This window comes from Mizuhopecten yessoensis, unplaced genomic scaffold (genome assembly GCF_002113885.1).
Source record: "Mizuhopecten yessoensis strain PY_sf001 unplaced genomic scaffold, ASM211388v2 scaffold7441, whole genome shotgun sequence".
Classification (NCBI taxonomy): domain Eukaryota; kingdom Metazoa; phylum Mollusca; class Bivalvia; order Pectinida; family Pectinidae; genus Mizuhopecten; species Mizuhopecten yessoensis.
In genome coordinates, this window is record NW_018407049.1 from 469,515 (window position 1) to 492,600 (window position 23,086).

Consider the following 23,086-nt stretch of genomic DNA (forward strand, 5'->3'; position numbering starts at 1 on the left):
GGGCCAGGTGGGCTTAAAATGAAGAAATTTTAGCACACTGACTCCTTTGAGCCCCACCCTACAGCCCTTTGGGGGTAGGGCTGGCTCAAAATTTTCAAAGTATCAAACTGTCAACTCAAGGTTATAATTCCAATCAAGTTATTAACATGTAATATTCAAAGTATTATTTGCCATTATAAACCATAATAAATTTTGCCAGATGAAAACGGTGAAAGGTATATGGTATTTATCCTTAATTTTCAGATAGAACATTGAAGCTTCCAGGCGCTGCAGTCTGTGGTTAACACCAGCTGGCCAGCCTATGAGCTAGACTGGATACATAAGTTAAACTACCCTCTAACAGAACATCAATAACAAGTGGCAGTTGGGTACTTTTCGATATCATTTCTCTTGCAATTTGGTGTCCATACTGGTTTTTATATTATTAAAAAAGAAGTGAAAACGTGTGATAATATTAATATTTTTATATTTTATTTTAGATTTTGTCTTGATTATGCAATACAATATAAGAAATAAGAATAAACCCGACCATAATGAAAAGCAACATGGAACATATTACATAGACCTGTTATCTCTAAATCCCAACAAATGACTATGGTGTCATCTGGAAAAATTTCCATCACCACATGTTGTGTTTTCTTCTTTATAATCCACAAAAGGTCTGTCTTTGTAGCTGGATTATATTATATTACAAGTGCTCATTAAGTTTTTTAAATTGACTCATACAACTGCTAATTGTAAGTAAATTTCAAAACTGAACTCTTCATTCAATCACAACAAGCTACCATTCACTTTCAGGATTCCCCTTCCACATGTGAGCTCACAACTGAAACCGTTCTTCTTGTTCCCCTTTACTAACACAATTCTTCCACGAATATCTGTTAGCAGCTGGAGGATGGTTAAAGTGTTCCCTAGCAACAGTTCCAAACTCATCATCAGAAAGGTTTCCACGGCCACGGTCATAACTGTATTCAAGCAATAACAGTCTCCAATTAGATCAAGGTCATAATAGTTTCAAAGCACAATCTCTGCCCAGGTTAATGGCCACAAATGTTGTTTCAAATCACATTCTCTGCCCAGGTTAATGGCCACAAATGTTGTTTCAAATCACAATCTCTGCCCAGGTTAATGGCCACAAATGTTGTTTCAAATCACAATCTCTGCCCAGGTTAATGGCCACAAATGTTGTTTCAAATCACAATCTCTGCCCAGGTTAATGGCCACAAATGTTGTTTCAAATCACAATCTCTGCCCAGGTTAATGGCCACAAATGTTGTTTCAAATCACAATCTCTGCCCAGGTGAATGGCCACAAATGTTGTTTCAAATCACAATCTCTGCCCATGTTAATGGCCACAAATGTTGTTTCAATGCACAATCTCTGCCCAGGTTAATGGCCGCAAATATTGTTTCAAATCACAATCTCTGCCCAGGTTAATGGCCACAAATGTTGTTTCAAAGCACAATCTCTGCCCAGGTTAATGGCCACAAATGTTGTTTCAAATCACAATCTCTGCCCAGGTTAATGGCCACAAATGTTGTTTCAAATCACAATCTCTGCCCAGGTGAATGGCCACAAATGTTGTTTCAAATCACAATCTCTGCCCATGTTAATGGCCACAAATGTTGTTTCAATGCACAATCTCTGCCCAGGTTAATGGCCGCAAATATTGTTTCAAATCACAATCTCTGCCCAGGTTAATGGCCACAAATGTTGTTTCAAATCACAATCTCTGCCCAGGTTAATGGTCACAAATGTTGTTTCAAATCACAATCTCTGACCAGCTTAATGGCCACAAATGTTGTTTCAAATCACAATCTCTGACCAGGTTAATGGCCACAAATGTGCAAACAACTGTTCTCCAGTAACTCCTTCTACAGACTTTTAACAACCATGTTGAAAATGAACTTTTTCTGGTAGTCTGATTTCTAAATGTTCATTCATCCTCGTCACTTTCAATTCTGTTTTTCTTATTGAGCACCTGTCGAAGTGGTATGTGGTCATCAAGTTCCGAGTCAGAGTTACCTCCCATCTCCAAGCTAAACTGGGTAGCTGGAAAAGAGGCTGAAGCAGACAACAAATGAAAATTATATGTTACATCGGTAACATTTAAAGTATTGTATACTTCATAATCATCCTTTTATTTGAATTTTGCATGTAAATGCTTAATATTGCTCTCTCTACATGTATATATATAATGACATGTGGTGTGGAAGGGAGCATACATTTATAAACACATCAAAATTATCAATTTGATTGTTACTGACTTTCAAAATAATCACTTTGATTGTTAAGGATAGACTGAAATACTACTGATGCAACCTCTGTTGTATTAATACATGTATGAATTTCTAAAATAATTTGAATAGGTAGATATTATGATTTTAACATTAAATGGCAATACAAATATGAAATAAAGAAACAAATCATGTTGCTCACCTTGTTTTAGCTTTGATACTAGGGGGATATCATCATCACTGTCCGAGTCTGACTGAATTTGGACATGCTTGGATGGCTGTACAGGTGTGTCTTCATCACTGTCGGAGTCTGATAAAATTTGGGCTCGCTTGGTTGGCTGTGTGGGGGTGTTATTTTTGGAGGTGTCTGAGGGGATACGGGCGCGTTTGGCTGGCTGTAAGGGTTCATCATCATCACTACTATCACCCAAATCTAGAGGACGCTTCTGTGACTGACTTGCCTCTGTATCACTGGCGGGTGCCGGTGTGGTATCATCATCAGACATTGGACGCCCAGCATCACTGAGGAACAGAATTAACAACTGGTACAATTTGGATACATTATATATATGTTTACAGCTAGGTCTGTGTCAAGGAAGCTTCTATTTTGCTTTCTTCAATATCTGATGAATTAAGTGGCTTGCATATTCCTGATTTTGATGTTACTACATTTGTGATGTCATCATTTTGAAGTTGAAGAAAATAGAAAACTGATATTAATCTTATTGAATTTCTGAACAACAGAGCTATTTACGTTTCTTTATAAATCCTACTGTTCAAAAAACACACACAAGGAAATCAAGTCAAGCTGACATAAGAACAAAATCTACAGTTTGTCTTAAATGCATCAACAGCCCACTCAAGCATTTGTAAATAAAGATTCTGATCTGAAATAAAGGTAGGATTTAGAAGAAGAATGCATATTTTTATTTTATCAATAAACATGTTTTAGTCAAAATTGTAATACCTGTTTGTTTGTTGATGACACAGAAAGTATAACCAAGCTTTATAACTAATAAATCACTAGCCAACGGCTTATCTCATTTTATATTCTGTGATTTTAACTTGACTAAAGCCATTTGATGTGGCTATCAATCTTGCTTACAGTACACCTATCTTTACGAGAAGAAATATGAACAGAAAACTCCAAAACAACATATCACGTACCTGTCTTCGCTGTCGGAATCTTTCACACGTCTGATGCGGGACTTTTTCTTGGAGGGTGGAGTGACCTTGGTAATGGTGTCCCTACTTGGGCTTTCTGTCACCTCAGCAGCGACTTGACGACCCTGGTCTTCATCTTCCATACTATCCTCACTGTCATCCCTGGTTACAGGTGGGGAAGCAGATCGTCTCTTCCTGTTCAAAGGAAATGTAGAGAATAACAAGTATTCTGTGGGTATTGCTCAAAATAAAACAATGTTTTTGAATAAATAATTGAAAGGTGAAACGCACTGGGGCAGAATGGGGAAAAAGCCAGAAAAAGTATATGTGGAGGGATCAAGTTGAAACCCAAAAAATCTCCTCGGATAGGGTCAATAGAGGACTCACAACTACAGTCAAACTTCTATAAATCGAAGATTCACAAATTTCTTAATGTGTCGAGCTTACAGCAGTCAGGATATCCCCCCGTATAGTATTCTAATGACAAATCAAATTTCTCTGTAAAGTATAAACAAGGCCCGGTTGTTAAGAAACAGAAAAATTACAACTATTAAATCAAAATGAAAAATGTACCTGTATGAGAACAACTAAATGTCCCGCAAAGTTCAAAACATGGAAGTTTGACTGTAAATGTAATTGTAATAATCCGAATGTAATATTTCTACTTTCAATTTTTTTCAAAATCAATCAAATACACATTTTTTATTAATGCAAACAAGTTTAATCAAGGCCATAACAATCTAATTAATTGCTTCTAAGGCCCATTCACTGATTTGAATGTGCTACCTTACTTTTTTAATGCAGAGGGGGAAATCTGAACTGCCAAAAAACATTTTGTTAATTTAGGAACCACATATGTACAATGCTGTGAAGAAAAGCAATAGTCTTCCCTACATGTAATACATGTAGTGCTGGAGAAACACACTAGAAACAATTTGGACAGACATACATATATTCAAGAGAATAGAAAAACACAAGTGTGTGGTCTTGCTTTTATCACATACCTTCCGTATTTGGCAGAGATCGATACAAAGATTTTATAAATAGGCAAAATCACCCATATGTGTTGATCTGACTAGGGTAGCAGTGTACAGGAGCGTACGGTGGCCATGGGTTATATTTGTGTACAATGAATAACCCCTGTAATATTACATGTATCAAAAGTAAAAAACAAAATCAGCTCTAAAATTGGCATATACATGCATGATGAATTGGACTATGTGGGCCTCACATTTAAAAAGAACAAAAATTCGAATCTGGCTTGAGACTACATTTTTGGCCATTTACAAATCTGTGTCTAACCAACAAAAGCTAGCTTTTCATGTAGTCTATTTTTGTACTCAGCACATGTGTAAATATTGTGAAAAATCCAGTTTGAGGACCTATGCTAAAACGTGAGTTTCTGCGACCGAGTAGGTGATATTTAATTTAAGACAGGTTTTAAGAAAAAAAATACTACTAGCGTGGGTCAAATTTTGGGTTAAAAAATCATGATTTTTAAACACTTTTTGGTGTTTTTGATGTGGTAACCATGGTTTTCACAAGTCCCAAATCTGGGGAAATCAACTTTTGAAAAATAAATCATTCTTCTAAATAAAACATATTCAAAATGTAGTTTATAAATATATATATATATGTAGGTGTGATGTGCAGGATGAATCCGCTATCCATGTTTATCCGAGACATGCCCTTTATTTTTAAGGTCAAGCCATTTCTACTGTTCTCTGCTACCTAGTCCAGATGGAAAAAGGGAATTCCCCTAAAAAGTAGGTCCGGCTAGTATGGTGATACAACATCTTGTATCACACATGTGTGATACAAACCGACAGAAAACATCAACAGAAAATTGTTGTATTACTATTGTAAGATTACATAGGTATGTGGTAAATACTTATAATCTTATAATACCTATATAAAGGGAAGAATCAATCACCACATGCTCGAGCATCATCAGTAAATTGGTACTTATTTCATTTAATAGCCGGCTGGTTTCGCCTCTATATATATGTGCAAGGCTTCATCAGGATCTGTTTTATATTTAACTGTTCATCTATCCCCCTGTGTATCTCGGGTATCCATGCTCAAGCACAGCACTCCACAAAATAACCACTAACTTTTGGATTGGCGTTAGTTCTATTATCCTGTTTATATAATACCTTGTTCGATCTCTCCTGGGCTTCTTGCCCTTATTTTGCTGTCGTTGTTTAGCCATAGCTTTCAACCTCTCCATCCTGTCTGATGTTTTCTTGTCATCCTTCTTCTTCTTCACTTCCTTGACCTTGGCCTTGCTGGGTTTGGGCGCGGGAGGCTTGTGGATTTTGATGGTATGAGCCTGACTTGGGACCCCCTGTTCATCAAGTGTCAGCCCTTCCACAAGCTGTCTCAACTGGGCAGGACTCCATTCACCTGGGATACGCCAGAACACCTCCTGGAAGTGAACAAAGGGATGAGAACTGTGTGTTGAAAAAAGGGTGTGAAAGATCCTAACATTGTTTTGTAAAATCATTTATGTAAGGAGTGTTTAAGGAATATTTATCTAAATGTGTTCAATTCTCATAACTACTAAATAAAAACATGCCCGATCACAAAAGAGGTATTGGATCACATTGCAGAGTATAACCTTCAGCCCTGGTCAGCCCTCATTCTAACATGTACCTTTGTGTGATGGAAGGTGTGGGTGTGACTCCTAGAGTTGGGGCAACTTTTGTCTAACTTCTAAAAAGGGTCTTAAACTAAGTGTATGAGTATTTGGGAGGACATGAGTAATATTAATCGTCCCCTGTCCCTTCCCTATACAAATGGTGAGGGGNGCAAAAGTACGACATTTCGCCATTCCGTGTTTATGAACATCTTTCGTAAGTAGACTAGCATGAAATCAGTAAAAAAGAATTTACGATAAAGCTTAGGACTGTAAAGTTTACGGACTGTCAAAACCATGTTATTCATAATAAAAAACAAACTGCATCAATGTTGATCAACAGTAATCTGTACTTACTGCGAGTCCGTTTAATGATTTGTACACCTAAACAGACGACAGTGCAAACCGGAAAATTGGTCACAAAGCGTGGTCATGCATAAAAGAGTTCCACAGTTAAAATCACAACCTAGGACAGCTTTACGGGTTCATGTTTTTACAGGAGCCAGTATGGCTTTGAAAGTCGATCGAGAGATTTAAGAACAAAACGATAATTGCTGTTGATTACATCGAGTTGAGGAGGTGTCGGGTGTCATATTTGGCTTTAATGAATCAATGTGTCACATGTACAATATAATTTGTTTGTGTGTTTTCATTTACAGAATCAACTATGCGTACGCTCCATTACAGTGATTTGTTTTAGACTTGGGCACTTTCATTTCCGCATTGTAAACTACGAGATCAGAGACAGCGGGACAGTTCAGTTTGAAATGTAACACTTCAGAAGTAAAACTTGATGGACTTACAAATACAAATGCAGACCTGGAAAGACTTTGCCAAGATCTATACTAGCCGAAAACAACATTTAATCACTAGGCCAGTCCATATTTAATAACGAATTCACAAAATTATGGTCCAACCGTTTTGATCGCGTTTAAAAACGAAAGTACGTTTTTCTGAAATAACTTACTCTATTTTTGTATTAAAAGTGTGTTTATTGTAAAATTACATAGCTTTATTTGTTATATTGATTACGTATATCATTTATCGATTGATTAAAAGCATTAACTATTAATAAAACCAACAACTGCTAGTGCTATTTCAAATATTTCAAATTTCATACCAAATCTATGAACCCGCATAACTCGAATACTCGGATAACTCAAAGTTTTTTCACGACCCCATCGACTTCGAGATAACGAGGTTCGACTGTATAAAAGAAATATTTTAAAAGTTTGGTTCAAAATTATATCAAAGCTAGTGGTTCCTGTAACAAAGATTGCTGTATAATCTCTGCACTCTTGCCATTACTAAAGAAGCAGACTTGTGGCAGCTGTAATTTCACTGACAACAGAATCAGCCTTGTTTTGGCCAATCTGAGGCTACAGCAGTCATCTTGAATACTGACATCTTATGATGATGGAAAGTTTAACCCCTACAAAAAATCTATCCCTGAAAGTATGAACAAAGTCTTCCCAACAGAATTCAAGTTATAACCTTCAATGTCTCGGAGACCATGGCAGCCATCTTCAATGTCAAAACGTTTAAAACTATCATTTGGTATCAACAATATACTCCTTGTGTATCAGTATCACTCCCACAAAGTACAATTAATATTGGCCAAATATAGCTCAATTTATAGTCCTTAATATCTTGGTCTTGATGCATTTGGGTCATGGTTACATGCAGATACATGTATGCCTTCTCGGGTAAAGCATTATCAGAATATATCTTCCTGCAGTATAAGAAAAATTGTGGCAAAAGAGCTTTTCTTTTCCATGTAGTTTCTTGTAAACAGCAGGTGAATTTTATCTAACATTTTGGAAAACAGATTTTTTTACAAAAATATTTCTAAAAAGGAATAAGGAAAGGAAAAGTGGAAGATTTCAAAACTATTGTTTTAAGAATCTACTGGTTTACTACAGAAGGACATTGGCACAACAGTATGATTTTATCCCTATAAATACCTCTAACATAACATAAGTTAAAGATTTATGGAATCTACAACACTTTGAGAATACTGAATGTCACTGTGATGACAGGCTGATGTTTCTCACCTAACTCCTCCTTATTCCCAGCTGTACGGCTCAAACCTCGCTGTATCCACTTAATCTGGTCGCTGTAACCTGTAAATCATTTACAGAAATATCCTTGTACAGCACAAAGAAATTCATAATCATGTGTATCACTAACAGATAGCAAGAAGTTTAGCCAACTACCAATACACAGCTGCCCAATGTGTGAAAGTAAACTCAATTCCTTAGAAAAAAGGTTGATGAAAATTTGAAATTACCAAGATTTCAACAAATTCTCATTGACCTCAATAAATATTTCACAAAAATATAATAAATTATGACTTTCAAGTTTCAATTTAAAACGTTTCATTTATCTGGAAAGGTATCCATTTACTGTTGCTTATAATATCTGTAAAGATATTTAGGTAATCTGAGGGTTTTTTTTACTGAAATTTTCCATTTCTATTTAAAACAAAACTCCTATTAAGTATTTTAACCTGGACTTTGGTCATTGTTCTGTTTCATATTATGAATCAAGTTTAAAAAACCAAAATGGTGGCTGTAAAAACTACATGTACTTCGCTAAGTAGCAACTTGATGTTTTCATATGCAGCAAAACATTTTTACAACGGGCCTAACCTTCGATTCTCTAGTGATCAGAAATTCAACACCCACTAATGCTAATTTCAAAATGCAGACTGCAGTCCAGTTAGATATCTAAATAATCTCTAGCGATGGAGGGACAATTACCTTTTCCCACCAAATTTGTGATGATGGCTGCCATATCGTCTTGTGCTCCAGAATTCTCTGTATGACCTTGACCTATCTCTTGGTTGTTATTGTCGTCACCAGACACATCCCCGCCCTCATCTCCAGAAGACAACACTTCCTCTTCAAAGTCTGAAGGCAGCTCCTGAAAGTCTGCAGGAAGGAATCACTGATAAGGCATATGGATAAACTGAAAGACCTTAAATATTAGTTCGGCTATAGATCTGGCTGAATTTCCTTTCTTAATCTTTTGAATTAAACCGATTTCTTAAAAACAAAACATCACAATTTTGATATTCTTTATATGTATCTGCAAAAGCAATGTATCACTAAGAAATACTAATACTGTTTGTTTTAAGTTCAGATATAACATATCTTAGATTGGGATACACTGTCTGAAGTTTTCTAATAACAGTAACATTGACCTGCTTTGTACTCGAGTTAGCAGTTTAATAGATTGAATAAATAAAATAAATGATGTTGTGCGGAAACTGTTTTTCTATTCATAGTAACAGTGACCTTGATTTGACCTTGAAAGTAATTCAAACCAAGTGCAGTGAAAAGAACCAAGTCTTCTTTGCAAGGTAGCCCTGAATGATGATTGAGTTTGACCGAGTCAAGGAAACTAAGTCATGTGGTGCAAAGTTACCCTTTCACCAAAACAGCCCAGAAAGAACAAATAGATTCATGGGTTCTACAATTCAAGTACTTTTTGATATTACTGGTGGTTTAGTTGTGCAGACATACACTTATTTTTTATTATATAAAACGAAAGTCAAATAGAAGTGGATGATATACTTATCTGATAAGTGTACAAAATTTTATTGAAACTGGTCAGGAAGTTCAGAATGAGCATTTAGGACAAATAGTTAAGTGGAAAAAAACACAGAAAGTGATGCTAGGATATATTGTTAGATGGTCCTGATAACAATTAGTACCTACCTTCTCTCTGCTGCATCCTGTCCATTTCATTGTCACTGCCCGAGCCCGAGCCGGACCCACGCCTCTTTCGCTGTCGTCGCTTGTACAGCTCCTTGCGATCCTTCACCAGCCCCAAACTAAATAGTTTCTCAATAACCTTAGACTTGCTACGTTTGACCTCCATGTGAGACAAAATGCTGCCGAGGGGGTCTAAACGAAGAGAAATTATAAGATCACACAAAAGAAGCTCTGTTACAGAGTCACCTTTATCAGAATACTCATCAATTATCAAATTGGAATTCTAGGTGATAAGTAAAACCACAGATTCCAGTATAATTTCATATTGCCTATGAATGTCAACTGAAAACAGTTAAATACTTACATTTACCATTTTTGTCCCAATAAGAACATCAGGGTGTTATTCACAGTACAAAATATATCAATTTTATATTTACTGTAAAACCATACATTTCATTGATAAAAACATGAAAATATGTTTACTTATTTTTCTGACTAACCGTTTGTGGAATGAAACCTGTCATAGAGGTTTGCCAAGTCAAACTCCTCTTCCTCCAACCAAGGCCCTGGGCGGCCTCCTCTACAGAACACAAATGCCACGACATTAAACTTATTCCACAAGACAAATATTGTATCATATTTAATGGTGCTGTTAACTTTGATTGCCTCTAAATGGAAGTCATTGTGAGAAATTGGACAGGACAAACAAAGTCAATTTTGAGTTTTACAATACCTCCAAAAATATTTATTACTTTTAATTATGAGTCAATTATTTCAATTATTAGTTTACACATGGTCACTGGCAGGTACACGATAGAATTGTGTACAGCTGTTTGATGAGGGCAGGTTGAAATGATGGATTTGGGGCTGAGGCTGTTGTAAATATCAGGGTGAGGGTGTTTATTGAGGATGGTGGTCTGGGGAGATATATCAGAGTGAGGTTGTTTGTTGAGGGCAGTGGTCTGTGGAGATAAATCAGAGTGAGGGTGTTTGTTGAGGGCGGTGGTCTGGGGAGATATATCAGAGTGAGGTTGTTTGTTGAGGGCGGTGGTCTGGGGAGATATATCAGAGTGAGGTTGTTTGTTGAGGGCGGTGGTCTGGGGAGATATATCAGAGTGAGGTTGTTTGTTGAGGGCGGTGGTCTGGGGAGATATATCAGAGTGAGGTTGTTTGTTGAGGGCGGTGGTCTGGGGAGATATATCAGAGTGAGGTTGTTTGTTGAGGGCGGTGGTCTGGGGAGATATATCAGAGTGAGGTTGTTTGTTGAGGGCGGTGGTCTGGGGAGATATATCAGAGTGAGGTTGTTTGTTGAGGGCGGTGGTCTGGGGAGATATATCAGAGTGAGGTTGTTTGTTGAGGGCAGTAGTCTGGGGAGATATATCAGAGTGAGGTTGTTTGTTGAGGGCGGTGGTCTGGGGAGATAAATCAGAGCAAGGTTGTTTGTTGAGGGCGGTGGTCTGGGGAGATAAATCAGATCGAGGTTGTTTGTTGAGGGCGGTGGCCTGTGGAGGTTTGGAGACTTAAGCTAATTAAGCATTTAGATTTTTTTTCTTTTCTTGCTTTTTGTTTGTTTTGTGTTTAACATATTTGCTTAGGTCTTAATATAAGAAGACAGGTGCTAGGTCATCGTTTAATTCTTCTGCACTTTTCCCTTTGACAGACCTACCCTTTCTTGCCCCTTTTGATGTCTTTGGCACTATCTATCAGGCCCTGTTTCTTCAGCTCCCTTAGGACCTGACCTCGTGTCTTTTTCGGGTCTGTGATTCTCTCCATGATACAGTCCACCACGTCCTTGCCTGTAATAGATTCCAAAGGTCCACTGAGTGAGAGGGTCAATCACATAATCAGCAGTAGACCAGTCAAAAGGTAAAATATAGTAAATAGTAAACAACTTAAATACACCAGGACAGGATGATAAACACATGAAAAGCCTGTTAAACACGAAGAACGGGTGGATATTTACTTTATTGGAAAAAATACAACAGTAGTAATAACTCTTAGTTTGTTTTTACATAGAATGAATTCAATTATTCATTCATGATTTATCAGTCAACCAATTATAGACCTTTTGGATATCAATTACACCATCTGTTACACGTTATCTCAGCAGCCGTAAGAGTCGTTTTTGTAACACTTACTAGTGTCCTCCTGGTCCCTGTACTCCTCAAACAGGTGTCGTACCTCCATCTCCAGGTCCTCTGTCCACAATACCTTCCCCTTACTGGAAACATGTCAGGTTTCATTTGCAATGCAATACACAACACTAATACTTCATTAATCCTGAATTTAAGTCTTTTATCTCTCTCTTGATTTTTGATTTTTAAAGTATTTTCCAACTTTCTTTTGCAGGGTGGAGGTGTAATAATAACACTATTTCTTTTCTCCCGAAAATACTGTTAATCAACTTCCAGTATATTCAATTAAAACAGTAAATGTGCTTGTTAAACAACACTGTTAATATACCAGTTAACTAAAACCTTTTGTCACTTTGATTAAATTCTGGAACTATGGAATGTGGTGGTTTGAAATGTTTATCATTTGATTTCCTCTATTAGGGAAGTTCATTTGATTTGTCATGTAGTACCAAGTTACTATTTATAAGTGATTAGTTAATGAAAACTCTGGATTGATTAAGAGCAAACAAAACCAAGTTAAAATTACTTTAGTAATTGATGTAAAAAATATGGGTATATAATTGTGATACCGTGTGATTTTTTAATAAAATTTAGCAAACCTATAGCTGAATGTCTGGTCTGTATAGAAATACACAGTGAATTTAGAGTTTTCAAGGTAATCGGAAGTTTTGACTGTAAGAGGACCTCGCTTACCTTTGATATGTTCCATATCCCTCCACCAGTTCGCTAGCTTCCTTGCTCGACTTCCAGAATAGTAACTCCATGAAAGCTTTGGGGTTTGTTTCTGCCGTCTCCACGAAGTTACGCACAGTAAAAGTGGCAAACTTTACAATCTCCTACAAAGAAAACCCATCACAACCCTGGATTACAGTTAGGTCTGACAGCTAAATAGTAAACCGGAAGCAAATTAAGGAAGTTTACAATGGTAGACTAGCAGCATAATACATTTAAGAGTTATCTACCGATGTAGATGTTACAAAATCATCACTAATTTTGACAGTGAAATGAAAGCTTCTCCAGTATGAACTTTGCAGCAACCTACAAACGTATCTCACAAATAAAACTTGTGTATTCAAATATGGAATCAACAACAGGGTATTCTCCGGTGAACGCCACGCATACCTTGTAGCGTTCAAGCTTGGCCAGTGGGCTAAGTAGTATGCGCTGGAACTGTCTGAACAAGGACGCCTGGAACACGAGGCCCTTGTGTCCGAGGTCAACAGTGACCCGATGTAACAACTTCACCACACAGTGGTTAGTGTAGGTGGTGTTCTTGTCAAAGTCAGCCAGCAGTAGAACGTAGCACTTCAGAACAATACCTGTACTGAACCTGTACAAAAAAACCATTAAATTCCTTACTGCAGTGTATATTAAACTTCACTTGGTTTCTCAATTTTTAAACATTGTGAGCCAGATATCAGAATATTACACCATATACAAGCTGATGTACACCTTGTTTGATAAATTTTATCTCCTTATTTGACATTTTACCTTTCTGTCTATAAACTGTCTGTGTTAACTTATAAACTGTAATTAAAACAAAGTATTGTAGGGTTTGTGTTGTTTATATACAATTGATAATTCACATTTTCATTGCAAGAATTAGTTATTATGAAGTTGGACAAAACATGTAGTTGATAGATCAAGAGATACTGAGATATAAACAACACCAGAAAGTATGTAACTATAATGCTGTGTACACTCACAACACCAGAAAGTATGTTACTATAATGCAGTGTACACTCACAACACCAGAAAGTATGTAACTAATGATGTGTACACTCACAACACCAGAAAGTATGTAACTAATGCTGTGTACACTCACAGCGCCAGAAAGTATGTAACTAATGCCGTGTACACTCACAACACCAGAAAGTGTGTAACTAATACTGTGTACACTCACAACACCAGAAAGTATGTAACTAATGCTGTGTACACTCACAACACCAGAAAGTATGTAACTAATGCCGTGTACACTCACAGCACCAGAAAGTATGTAACTATTGCCGTGTACACTCACAACACCAGAAAGTATGTAACTAATGCTGTGTACACTCACAACACTAGAAAGTATGTAACTAATGCTGTGTACACTCACAACACTAGAAAGTATGTAACTAATGCTGTGTACACTCACAACAACAGAAAGTATGTAACTAATGCTGTGTACACTCACAACAACAGAAAGTATGTAACTAATGCTGTGTACACTCACAACAACAGAAAGTATGTAACTAATGCTGTGTACACTCACAACACTAGAAAGTATGTAACTAATGCTGTGTACACTCACAACACTAGAAAGTATGTAACTAATGCTGTGTACACTCACAACACAAGAAAGTATGTAACTAATGCCGTGTACACTCACAACACCAGAAAGTGTGTAACTAATGATGTGTAGACTCACAACACCAGAAAGTATGTAACTAATACTGTGTACACTCACAACACCAGAAAGTATGGAACTAATGCTGTGTACACTCACAACACCAGTAGTATGTAACTAATGCCCTGTACACTCACAACACCAGTAAGTATGTAACTAATGCCGTGTACACTCACAACTCCAGAAAGTATGTAACTAATGATGTGTACCCTCACAACACCAGAAAGTATGTAACTAATGCCATGTACACTCACAACAACAGAAAGTATGTAACTAATGCTGTGTACACTCACAACAACAGAAAGTATGTAACTAATGCTGTGTACACTCACAACACCAGTAAGTATGTAACTAATGCCCTGTACACTCACAACACCAGTAAGTATGTAACTAATGCCGAGTACACTCACAACACCAGAAAGTATGTAACTAATGCTGTGTACACTCATAACACCAGAAAGGATGTTACTAATGCCATGTACACTCACACCAGAAAGTATGTAACTAATGCCTTGAACACTAACAACACCAGAAAGAATGTAACTAATGCTGTGTACACCCATAACACCAGAAAGTATGTTACTGATGCCATGTACACTCACAACAAAAAGTATGTAACTAATGCTGTGTACACTCATAACACCAGAAAGTATGTTACTAATGCCATGTACACTCACAACAGAAAGTATGTAACTAATGCCATGTACACTCACAACACCAGAAAGTATGTAACTAATAATGTGTACACTCACAACACCAGAAAGTATGTATCTAATGCCCTGTACACTCCCAACACCAGAAAGTATGTAACTAATGCCATGTACACTCGTGTACACTCACAACACCAGAAAGTATGTAACTAATGCCAAGTACACTCACAACACCAGAAAGTATGTAACTAATAATGTGTACACTCACAACACCATAAGGTATGTAACTTATGCCGTGCNTACACTCACAACAACAGAAAGTATGTAACTAATGATGTGTACACTCACAACACCAGAAAGTATGTAACTAATGCCATGTACTCACAACAACAGAAAGTATGTAACTATAATGCCATGTACACTCATAACACCAGAAAGTATGTAACTAATGCCGTGTACACTCACAACACCAGAACGTATGTTACTATAATGCTGTGTACACTCACAACAACAGAAAGTATGTAACTAATGCCCTGTACACTCCCAACACCAGAAAGTATCTAACTAATGCCATGTACTCTCACAACACCAGAGAGTATGTAACTACTGCCATGTACTCTCACAACACCAGAAAGTATGCAACTAATGCCATGTACACTCAAGATACTGAGATATAAACAACACCAGAAAGTATGTATCTAATGCCCTGTACCCTCCCAACACCAGAAAGTATCTAACTAATGCCATGTACTCTCACAACACCAGAGAGTATGTAACTACTGCCATGTACTCTCACAACACCAGAAAGTATGTTACTGATGATGTGTACACTCCCAACACCAGAACGTATGTTACTATAATACTGTGTACACTCACAACAACAGAAAGTAGGTAACTAATGATGTGTACACTCCCAACACCAGAACGTATGTTACTATAATACTGTGTACACTCACAACATCAGAAAGTATGTAACTATAATGCCACGTCCACTCATAACACCAGAAAGTATGTTACTAATGATGTGGACACTCACAACACCAGATAGAATGTAACTAATGCCATGTTCACTCACAACACCAGAAACTATGTAACTAATGCCATGTTCACTCACAACAACAGAAAGTATGTAACTATTGCCGTGTACACTCACAACAGCAGAAAGTATGTAACTATTGCCGTGTACACTCACAACAACCGAAAGTATGTAACTAATGATGTGTACACTCACAACACCAGAAAGTATGTAACGCCATACAGTCTCATAACACAAAACCATGAGGCAAGTTATTTCTTATTCTGGAAACATAAGGCATTTAATGATGTTTAAGCTAAAAAATTAATCTGATTTCAGCAAGTTCATTATTTGCTAGTTAGATGATATGAACGATCTTTAATCCATTTCTTGATATGTTGTATGACTGTAAAACAAGGGGAACATACTTGTTCACAAATTCTTTGAAGCTGAACTCCTGCTCAGACACAGAAATAGCTGTCATTTCCTCTTCCTCGACTGAAATCAAACAAAGTTGACATCTTAACAAAACATAAAGAGTAAACAGACAAAAAATCCAAATCCAAGCACAGGCTAGTGCAGTCATCCTACAGCACTTACCTAAACAAAATATGTAAAATTGACAATATCTTGACCAGTTTCAGTATTTTCACAAATTCAAAATATAAGTTTAAAGTTTAACACCAACCTTCCAGGGCAGGTACATACTCAAATGAAGAGAACTCGCTCAGTATTCACACGCCTCCTGGCTGTACAGTAAAAGATTCTTACCCTCTGCTCCCTCCTCATACCCCTCCAGTGTCGCCTCCTCCGGCTGGCTCTCCTGCATTCCTACAAGTCACACCATCCGTGATTACAACTCTGTAGCACTTTCCTAACAACCCATCTCTTATAAACAGTTTATTGATAAACATTTACGACTCAATAATGCAAGCCAATATTTCAAAATGATTAATGCATCCATTATCGTTATGTTTAAACAAAATTCCTCTTCTATATCATTCTATTACAAAGTTTAGCCAAATACAGCTGACAGTGACAACATTTCTAGATTTAATGATTATTTATACATTAACAAAAGAAGTGAAGCCATAGGTAACAGTTTTGATATAGCTATGGCTGTAAGCTACTTTAGGTATGGAACCTATACGAGTTGTAGTATATGTGATATAATAATGACAGCCTAGGAATACAGACTGTAATAACCCTACAGTGACCTTTATATAGGTGACCTTACGTGGTAGTGGGGCCATGAAAATTTCCCTCAAGGCCATAAACTCCTCCTCGGGACTGATATCCACACTCCCAAACTCATTCTTCTCCGGCCAGATCTCCCTGAAATGAACACTCTGTGGTCAGTAATGATCATTATATTTATTCAGAAATTCAATTCTTATTATCTTCAAAAAAATATATTTGTGGATATCTTACTTCATGAAATCATCATTAACAGGTATATATTACATAAGTTTGAGAAGATTTTTACAATGTGTTTGAATTTGGGACTTCAGAGAAAATATCTTTCAAAACATACAATATTCATAGTTCACTTATTTTTAAGATAAAATTGTGTCAAGATACCAAGGGGTGTAGACAATGAACACTAGAAGAAGTGAATTTAAAGCTCTTGACTTAGCTCAAAGCTTCAGCATGTCATTAAATACAATAAGTCATGTTATAAATTATAAAACTAAAGATAATCTCTATCTAAAATTAAATTACGGTTTCTGTTGCCCCCTCTAAAAGTGTGTGATTCCAACTGTAAGAGTTAATCATTTTGACATCATAACTTTCGGACACAATGCCACCCTGTCCATTTACACACTTATATAACTAGGTAAAAAGGCCCAACCAGGATCGGTGCCTCTTAAGCCCTACCTGGCAGCTCTCAGGAGTGCAATGCCATTTCCTGGCTGGGAATGTCGCAATGCATCTTGTATGCTGATCATCGCATTAACCCTACAACAGGCACGGGTGAACAAGAAAGTCTTAGGTATTTATTTATCTGTTGAAATCCAGTGTAGAAATGTATTAATATTTTATTCAAGCTTTATACATACATTACCATGGCAATAACTTAAAGAAATTCACTTCTTATTGACTAAAACTATAGTGTTATATTAATTATACAAATTTCAAAGTAAATCATCACTTTCAGCTTGCCTCACATTGGAAAACACATAAGATATGAAAGTTAATGACAAATTGTCTTTGTCCTGTTGTTTGATATCAATGAGCTTAAAACATGGTTAGCTCTCCATTCTCTTCTTGCTTCAAAGTAGGAATCACCAATACAGAATTCAAATATGAAGTGTAACCATGGCAGTCTGGCTTAAAAACCTATTTGTCCTGATCACTTATGTGCATAAATCAGAAAGATTTTAAATTATATATATTCTAATCTCAATGTTTTCATAATAAAACTACAGAAAGTCAGCATGGCTACTGTATCAAAACATGAAATTCTTTGACCTTATCTGGTCATAATTAACTGTTTGTTATGCTACTACTAGTATGCTAAAATTTCTCCTCTTGCATGAATACCTCTGTTGCTCCTCCTCAATTTCCGAGGCTGCATCAAATGGAGAGACATCTGTTGGTATCTCCCCTCGTCCCTGGAACAGGGTGGATAACTCCGATGACAGGTTATCCCACATGTCCTCCAACTGTTGGGGTGTGTGTTCCTGTGGCTCTTTGTTTTCTGTTGACAGTTAAACGGACATGTTAGTTACAAGTTTTTAAAGTACATGTATTGATATTTACTTTGTTTAGTAACTAATTTCATTAACATATGGAGAAAAAAATCTGAATAAAATATCAAAAACAGCTTTAATACTGATTTAATTTCTGCTGCAGTTAATTTAAAGCTCATGAGTAAGTCTCATTTCAGTTTGTAATTCTGTTATGTTACACGTGGGTCTCTTGACTAGTGAGAATGAATTACACAGAAAATGAAATTTAGAAGTAACATTTTGTTTGCTGTCAATCTGTGTACAGAAAATAGCTTGTAACATACCACCCAGTGTAGTTTGTTGTTCAGGCACTGTAGCGAAATTATGTCCAAAATTTGACAGCAGCAGTAAAAACATTCCAGAGATTGCACACAGATATAATCTAATATGCAGTGCAATGCCAACAATTAAAATTATAAATGGTATTTTTTTCATTTTTATTCATTATGCATCCAAAGAGGCTTCTCAAATTGAGCTGATGCTACCTAAACATTTGAATAAATCTCTTAATTTACTGAAAATGGACAGTTTCCCTTTATAAAATAGCAACATAAACAGTATAATTTACCTTTGGCCACATCCTTCTTTCGTGGTTTCTTGCTCTTTTTCTTTTTCGACTGGACTACAAGGTGAGAATTTTTTCGTGTTTCATTCTCAAGCATCCTCAGAAACAAGTGTGTTGTTTCTACCAGGTCTTTAAGATAAGTCCTGTAACAGAATCACATACCTGTAACAACACTGATGTTCTATGTCTATCACATATACCTTCTCTGTATCTTTACCCCCTACTCCAAGGTAATGGTATAATTTATTCCTATTGAACCCCTACTCCCAGGTAATGGGATATTTTATTCCTATTGAACCCCTACTCCCAGGTAATTGTATAATTTATTCCTATTGAACCCCTACTCCCAGATAATGGTATAATTTATTCCTATTGAACCCCTACTCCCAGATAATGGTATAATTTATTCCTATTGAACCCCTACTCCAAGTTAATGGTATAATTTATTCCTATTGAACCCATACTCCAAGGTAATGGGATAATTTATTCCTATTGAACCCCTACTCCCAGGTAATGGGATATTTTATTCCTATTGAACCCCTACTCCCAGGTAATGGGATATTTTATTCCTATTGAACCCCTACTCCCAGGTAATTGTATACTTTATTCCTATTGAACCCCTACTCCCAGGTAATGGGATATTTTATTCCTATTGAACCCCTACTCCCAGGTAATTGTATAATTTATTCCTAATGAACCCCTACTCCCAGGTAATGGTATATTTATTCCTATTGAACCCCTACTCCAAGTTAATGGTATAATTTATTCCTATTGAACCCATACTCCAAGGTAATGGGATAATTTATTCCTATTGAACCCCTACTCCCAGATAATGGTATAATTTATTCCTATTGAACCCATACTCCAAGGTAATGGGATAATTTATTCCTATTGAACCCCTACTCCCAGGTAATTGTATACTTTATTCCTATTGAACCCCTACTCCCAGGTAATGGAATAATTTATTCCTATTGAACCCCTACTCCCAGGTAATGGAATAATTTATTCCTATTGAACCCCTACTCCCAGATAATGGTATAATTTATTCCTATTGAACCCCTACACCCAGGTAATGGTATAATTTATTCCTAATGAACCCCTACTCCCAGGTAATGGTATATTTATTCCTATTGAACCCCTACTCCAAGTTAATGGTATAATTTATTCCTATTGAACCCCTACTACCAGGTAATTGTATAATTTATTCCTATTGAACCCCTACTGCCAGGTAATGGTATAATTTATTCCTATTGAACCCATACTCCAAGGTAATGGGATAATTTATTCCTATTGAACCCCTACTCCCAGGTAATGGGATATTTTATTCCTATTGAACCCCTACTCCCAGGTAATGGAATAATTTATTCCTATTGAACCCCTACTCCCAGTTAATGGTATAATTTATTCCTATTGAACCCATACTCCAAGGTAATGGGATAATTTATTCCTATTGAACCCCTACTCCCAGATAATGGTATAATTTATTCCTATTGAACCCCTACACCCAGGTAATGGTATAATTTATTCCTAATGAACCCCTACTCCCAGGTAATGGTATATTTATTCCTATTGAACCCCTACTCCAAGTTAATGGTATAATTTATTCCTATTGAACCCCTGCTCCCAGGTAATGGTATAATTTATTCCTAATTAACCCCTACTCCCAGGTAATGGTATAATTTATTCCTAACGAACCCCTAACTCCAAGCTGATCATATCATTTGTGCTTTTATTTTATATAATTGTCCAAGAAATGTGGAGTGATATTTAATTTACTAAACTTCTACATTGTAAGCTGGAAATGCTATAGGTGGAAAGTGGCATGAACTTGACAACGGACATAATGACAGACAGACAGCTGAGCAGACAGAAGCCTTGTATCATTCTCTACATATTTTGTGGCGTGTATGTGTACATACCTAGATTGTTGACTCTGATTAAATTTCCTGAGTAGGGTGAGGAATATATCTCTAAACTCCATCATATAGAAAATGTTGCTCTTCAGTACTCTGGAGCTCTCCATCAGTCGAGGGTTTTTGGATCGGTCCATTGAGTCGAGAGTCAGAAGGAGTTCCTGGTAGGCTTTCAGCGCCAAATGTACGCTGGAAGATAAAATGGTGTCAAGCAAAATCCCTATAAATAGAAAATAATTCATTTTTACTGTAAAACACTGTTTTGTGTGTACTACATTTTGCATACTATGCCAGAAGTTTTCATTCATAAACCTTGAACTTCTAACTGAGAGGATGCTATTTCAATAACTGATGATCATTATCTACAGAATTAATATTTAGTGGGTTATTTAAATTAGCCAATAATCTCACGGCCAAGTAATGCATGAAACATGAAGTCTGGATAGCATTATTAAAAAGCAAGTCAGCAAAACGAGTCTTTGCTACAAACAATTTCAAACATTTCTGGCGATTTGGTTTCCGGAAGAAAAGTTAAGTGCTGTGATTGAATATATGTACAACTTTATATTGAGTTGACTGCTTCACACTTCTCATGAAGTAAGTATGTCTGAATGCTGTTTTTGCTGTTAATTTAAAGGTATTAAATCAAAATGAAGTCCTCCAGAAAATGGCAAATTCTGTCAAAAAATATTATTTGAAAAAGAAATGCATTAAATTGTTGTCCTTATTTACTTTTGTTTGTTACTTACATAATAAATAATTATCTTTATGTAAAAATTGATGGATATTGTATAAATATTTTTAAGAATTATTAGCATAGACCAATGTACCGTCAACAACAGTAACTTAACAGGATTTAATCATTAGGAACTCTCTTTTGATGAAGATATAGAAGTTCACAAAAATTTAATTAGCATAATGAATAAACGAAAATTTCAAAAGAAGGCTTAAGTTCCAACACCTCTTTTACTCATACACAGCCTTGGGAATCCTTCTACTCACCGCTTGCCCCAAACAATGGCTTCCTTTTTCTCCATCATCTGCATCTCGTAGTACTGTATCATCTGTACCTGTATATAATGGAACGTCTGGACTGACATGGTCTCTGACACCAGCTCGACACGTTTACTGTGATGGCGACATAACTCCATGAAGAATCGCATGGCCCAGAGATAGTAGGTCTCATCGTGTTCCTGTGTCCTTTCATGGTTCAGGATATCCTATCACCACACCACAAACAGTAGCCATTTTAATATCAACATAAATGATGAATAGTCAGTCTTATTTCTGTATACAAATTCCTGTGCAAGAATGCCAATGGCAGATCCAGAATTTAGTTGAAACTAAGCAAACGTCTGTCAGATATGAATGCCCTCACTACCTGTGCTCCTTATGAATAAGTCCAGGAGCCTGTAACCCAAATTTGTTTGAGGTATTTGTGTTCAAGGTTTCATTGAAATCTGAAGAAAAATGAAGCCAGAAGAATGAGGAGTTTGGACAAACATTGATTTCATATGCCCTCTTTAAAATGGATTTCATATGCCCTCTTTAAAATGGATTTCATATGCCCTCTTTAAAATGAATTTCATATGCCCTCTTTAAAATGGTAGCTGCCTATAGGAGCAAATTAGTGCAATGTCAAATTTTCCTATTTTTAGTAATAACAATATTGACCTGGAGCCATGAACTCGAAAGGAAAACTTGCTTGATGTAATTTGTGTACTGAAATTCCTATAAATCTTCGTTAAAGTAAAGTAAAGACAGTATTGTAATATAACTGAAGTGTGATGTCCCTCACTGTACGTTATTTGTCAGACAGAAATTGGAATGCATTCAGGATTTTTTCCTGAAAATATTTTAATGATCTACAGTTTGAAATAACAGTTCTACTAAGTAATGTTGTAAATAAAAGTAATGTATTATCTTTGA

At 36.4% G+C, this 23,086-nt stretch overlaps 1 protein-coding gene across 1 annotated transcript in view; it reads right to left on the reverse strand.

Annotated features, from left to right (window-relative positions):
- Positions 1-442: 442 nt before the first annotated feature.
- The window catches only part of LOC110453513 (protein timeless homolog), a 30,547-nt gene continuing 7,903 nt past the window's right edge, over positions 443-23,086 (reverse strand). Inside the window, exons 12-31 of the mRNA XM_021502469.1 lie at positions 22,160-22,377; positions 21,164-21,346; positions 19,248-19,387; positions 18,492-18,648; positions 17,826-17,906; positions 17,185-17,282; positions 16,719-16,778; positions 16,376-16,445; positions 13,016-13,223; positions 12,587-12,729; positions 11,897-11,979; positions 11,425-11,554; positions 10,259-10,338; positions 9,762-9,950; positions 8,802-8,972; positions 8,068-8,162; positions 5,558-5,829; positions 3,405-3,596; positions 2,440-2,759; positions 443-2,064 (exon numbers count right to left, since the gene is read on the reverse strand). Coding sequence (XP_021358144.1) covers positions 1,937-2,064; positions 2,440-2,759; positions 3,405-3,596; positions 5,558-5,829; positions 8,068-8,162; positions 8,802-8,972; positions 9,762-9,950; positions 10,259-10,338; positions 11,425-11,554; positions 11,897-11,979; positions 12,587-12,729; positions 13,016-13,223; positions 16,376-16,445; positions 16,719-16,778; positions 17,185-17,282; positions 17,826-17,906; positions 18,492-18,648; positions 19,248-19,387; positions 21,164-21,346; positions 22,160-22,377 — 3,018 coding nt within the window. The 3' untranslated portion in view covers positions 443-1,936. The remainder of the gene's footprint in view (positions 2,065-2,439; positions 2,760-3,404; positions 3,597-5,557; positions 5,830-8,067; positions 8,163-8,801; positions 8,973-9,761; positions 9,951-10,258; positions 10,339-11,424; positions 11,555-11,896; positions 11,980-12,586; positions 12,730-13,015; positions 13,224-16,375; positions 16,446-16,718; positions 16,779-17,184; positions 17,283-17,825; positions 17,907-18,491; positions 18,649-19,247; positions 19,388-21,163; positions 21,347-22,159; positions 22,378-23,086) is intronic.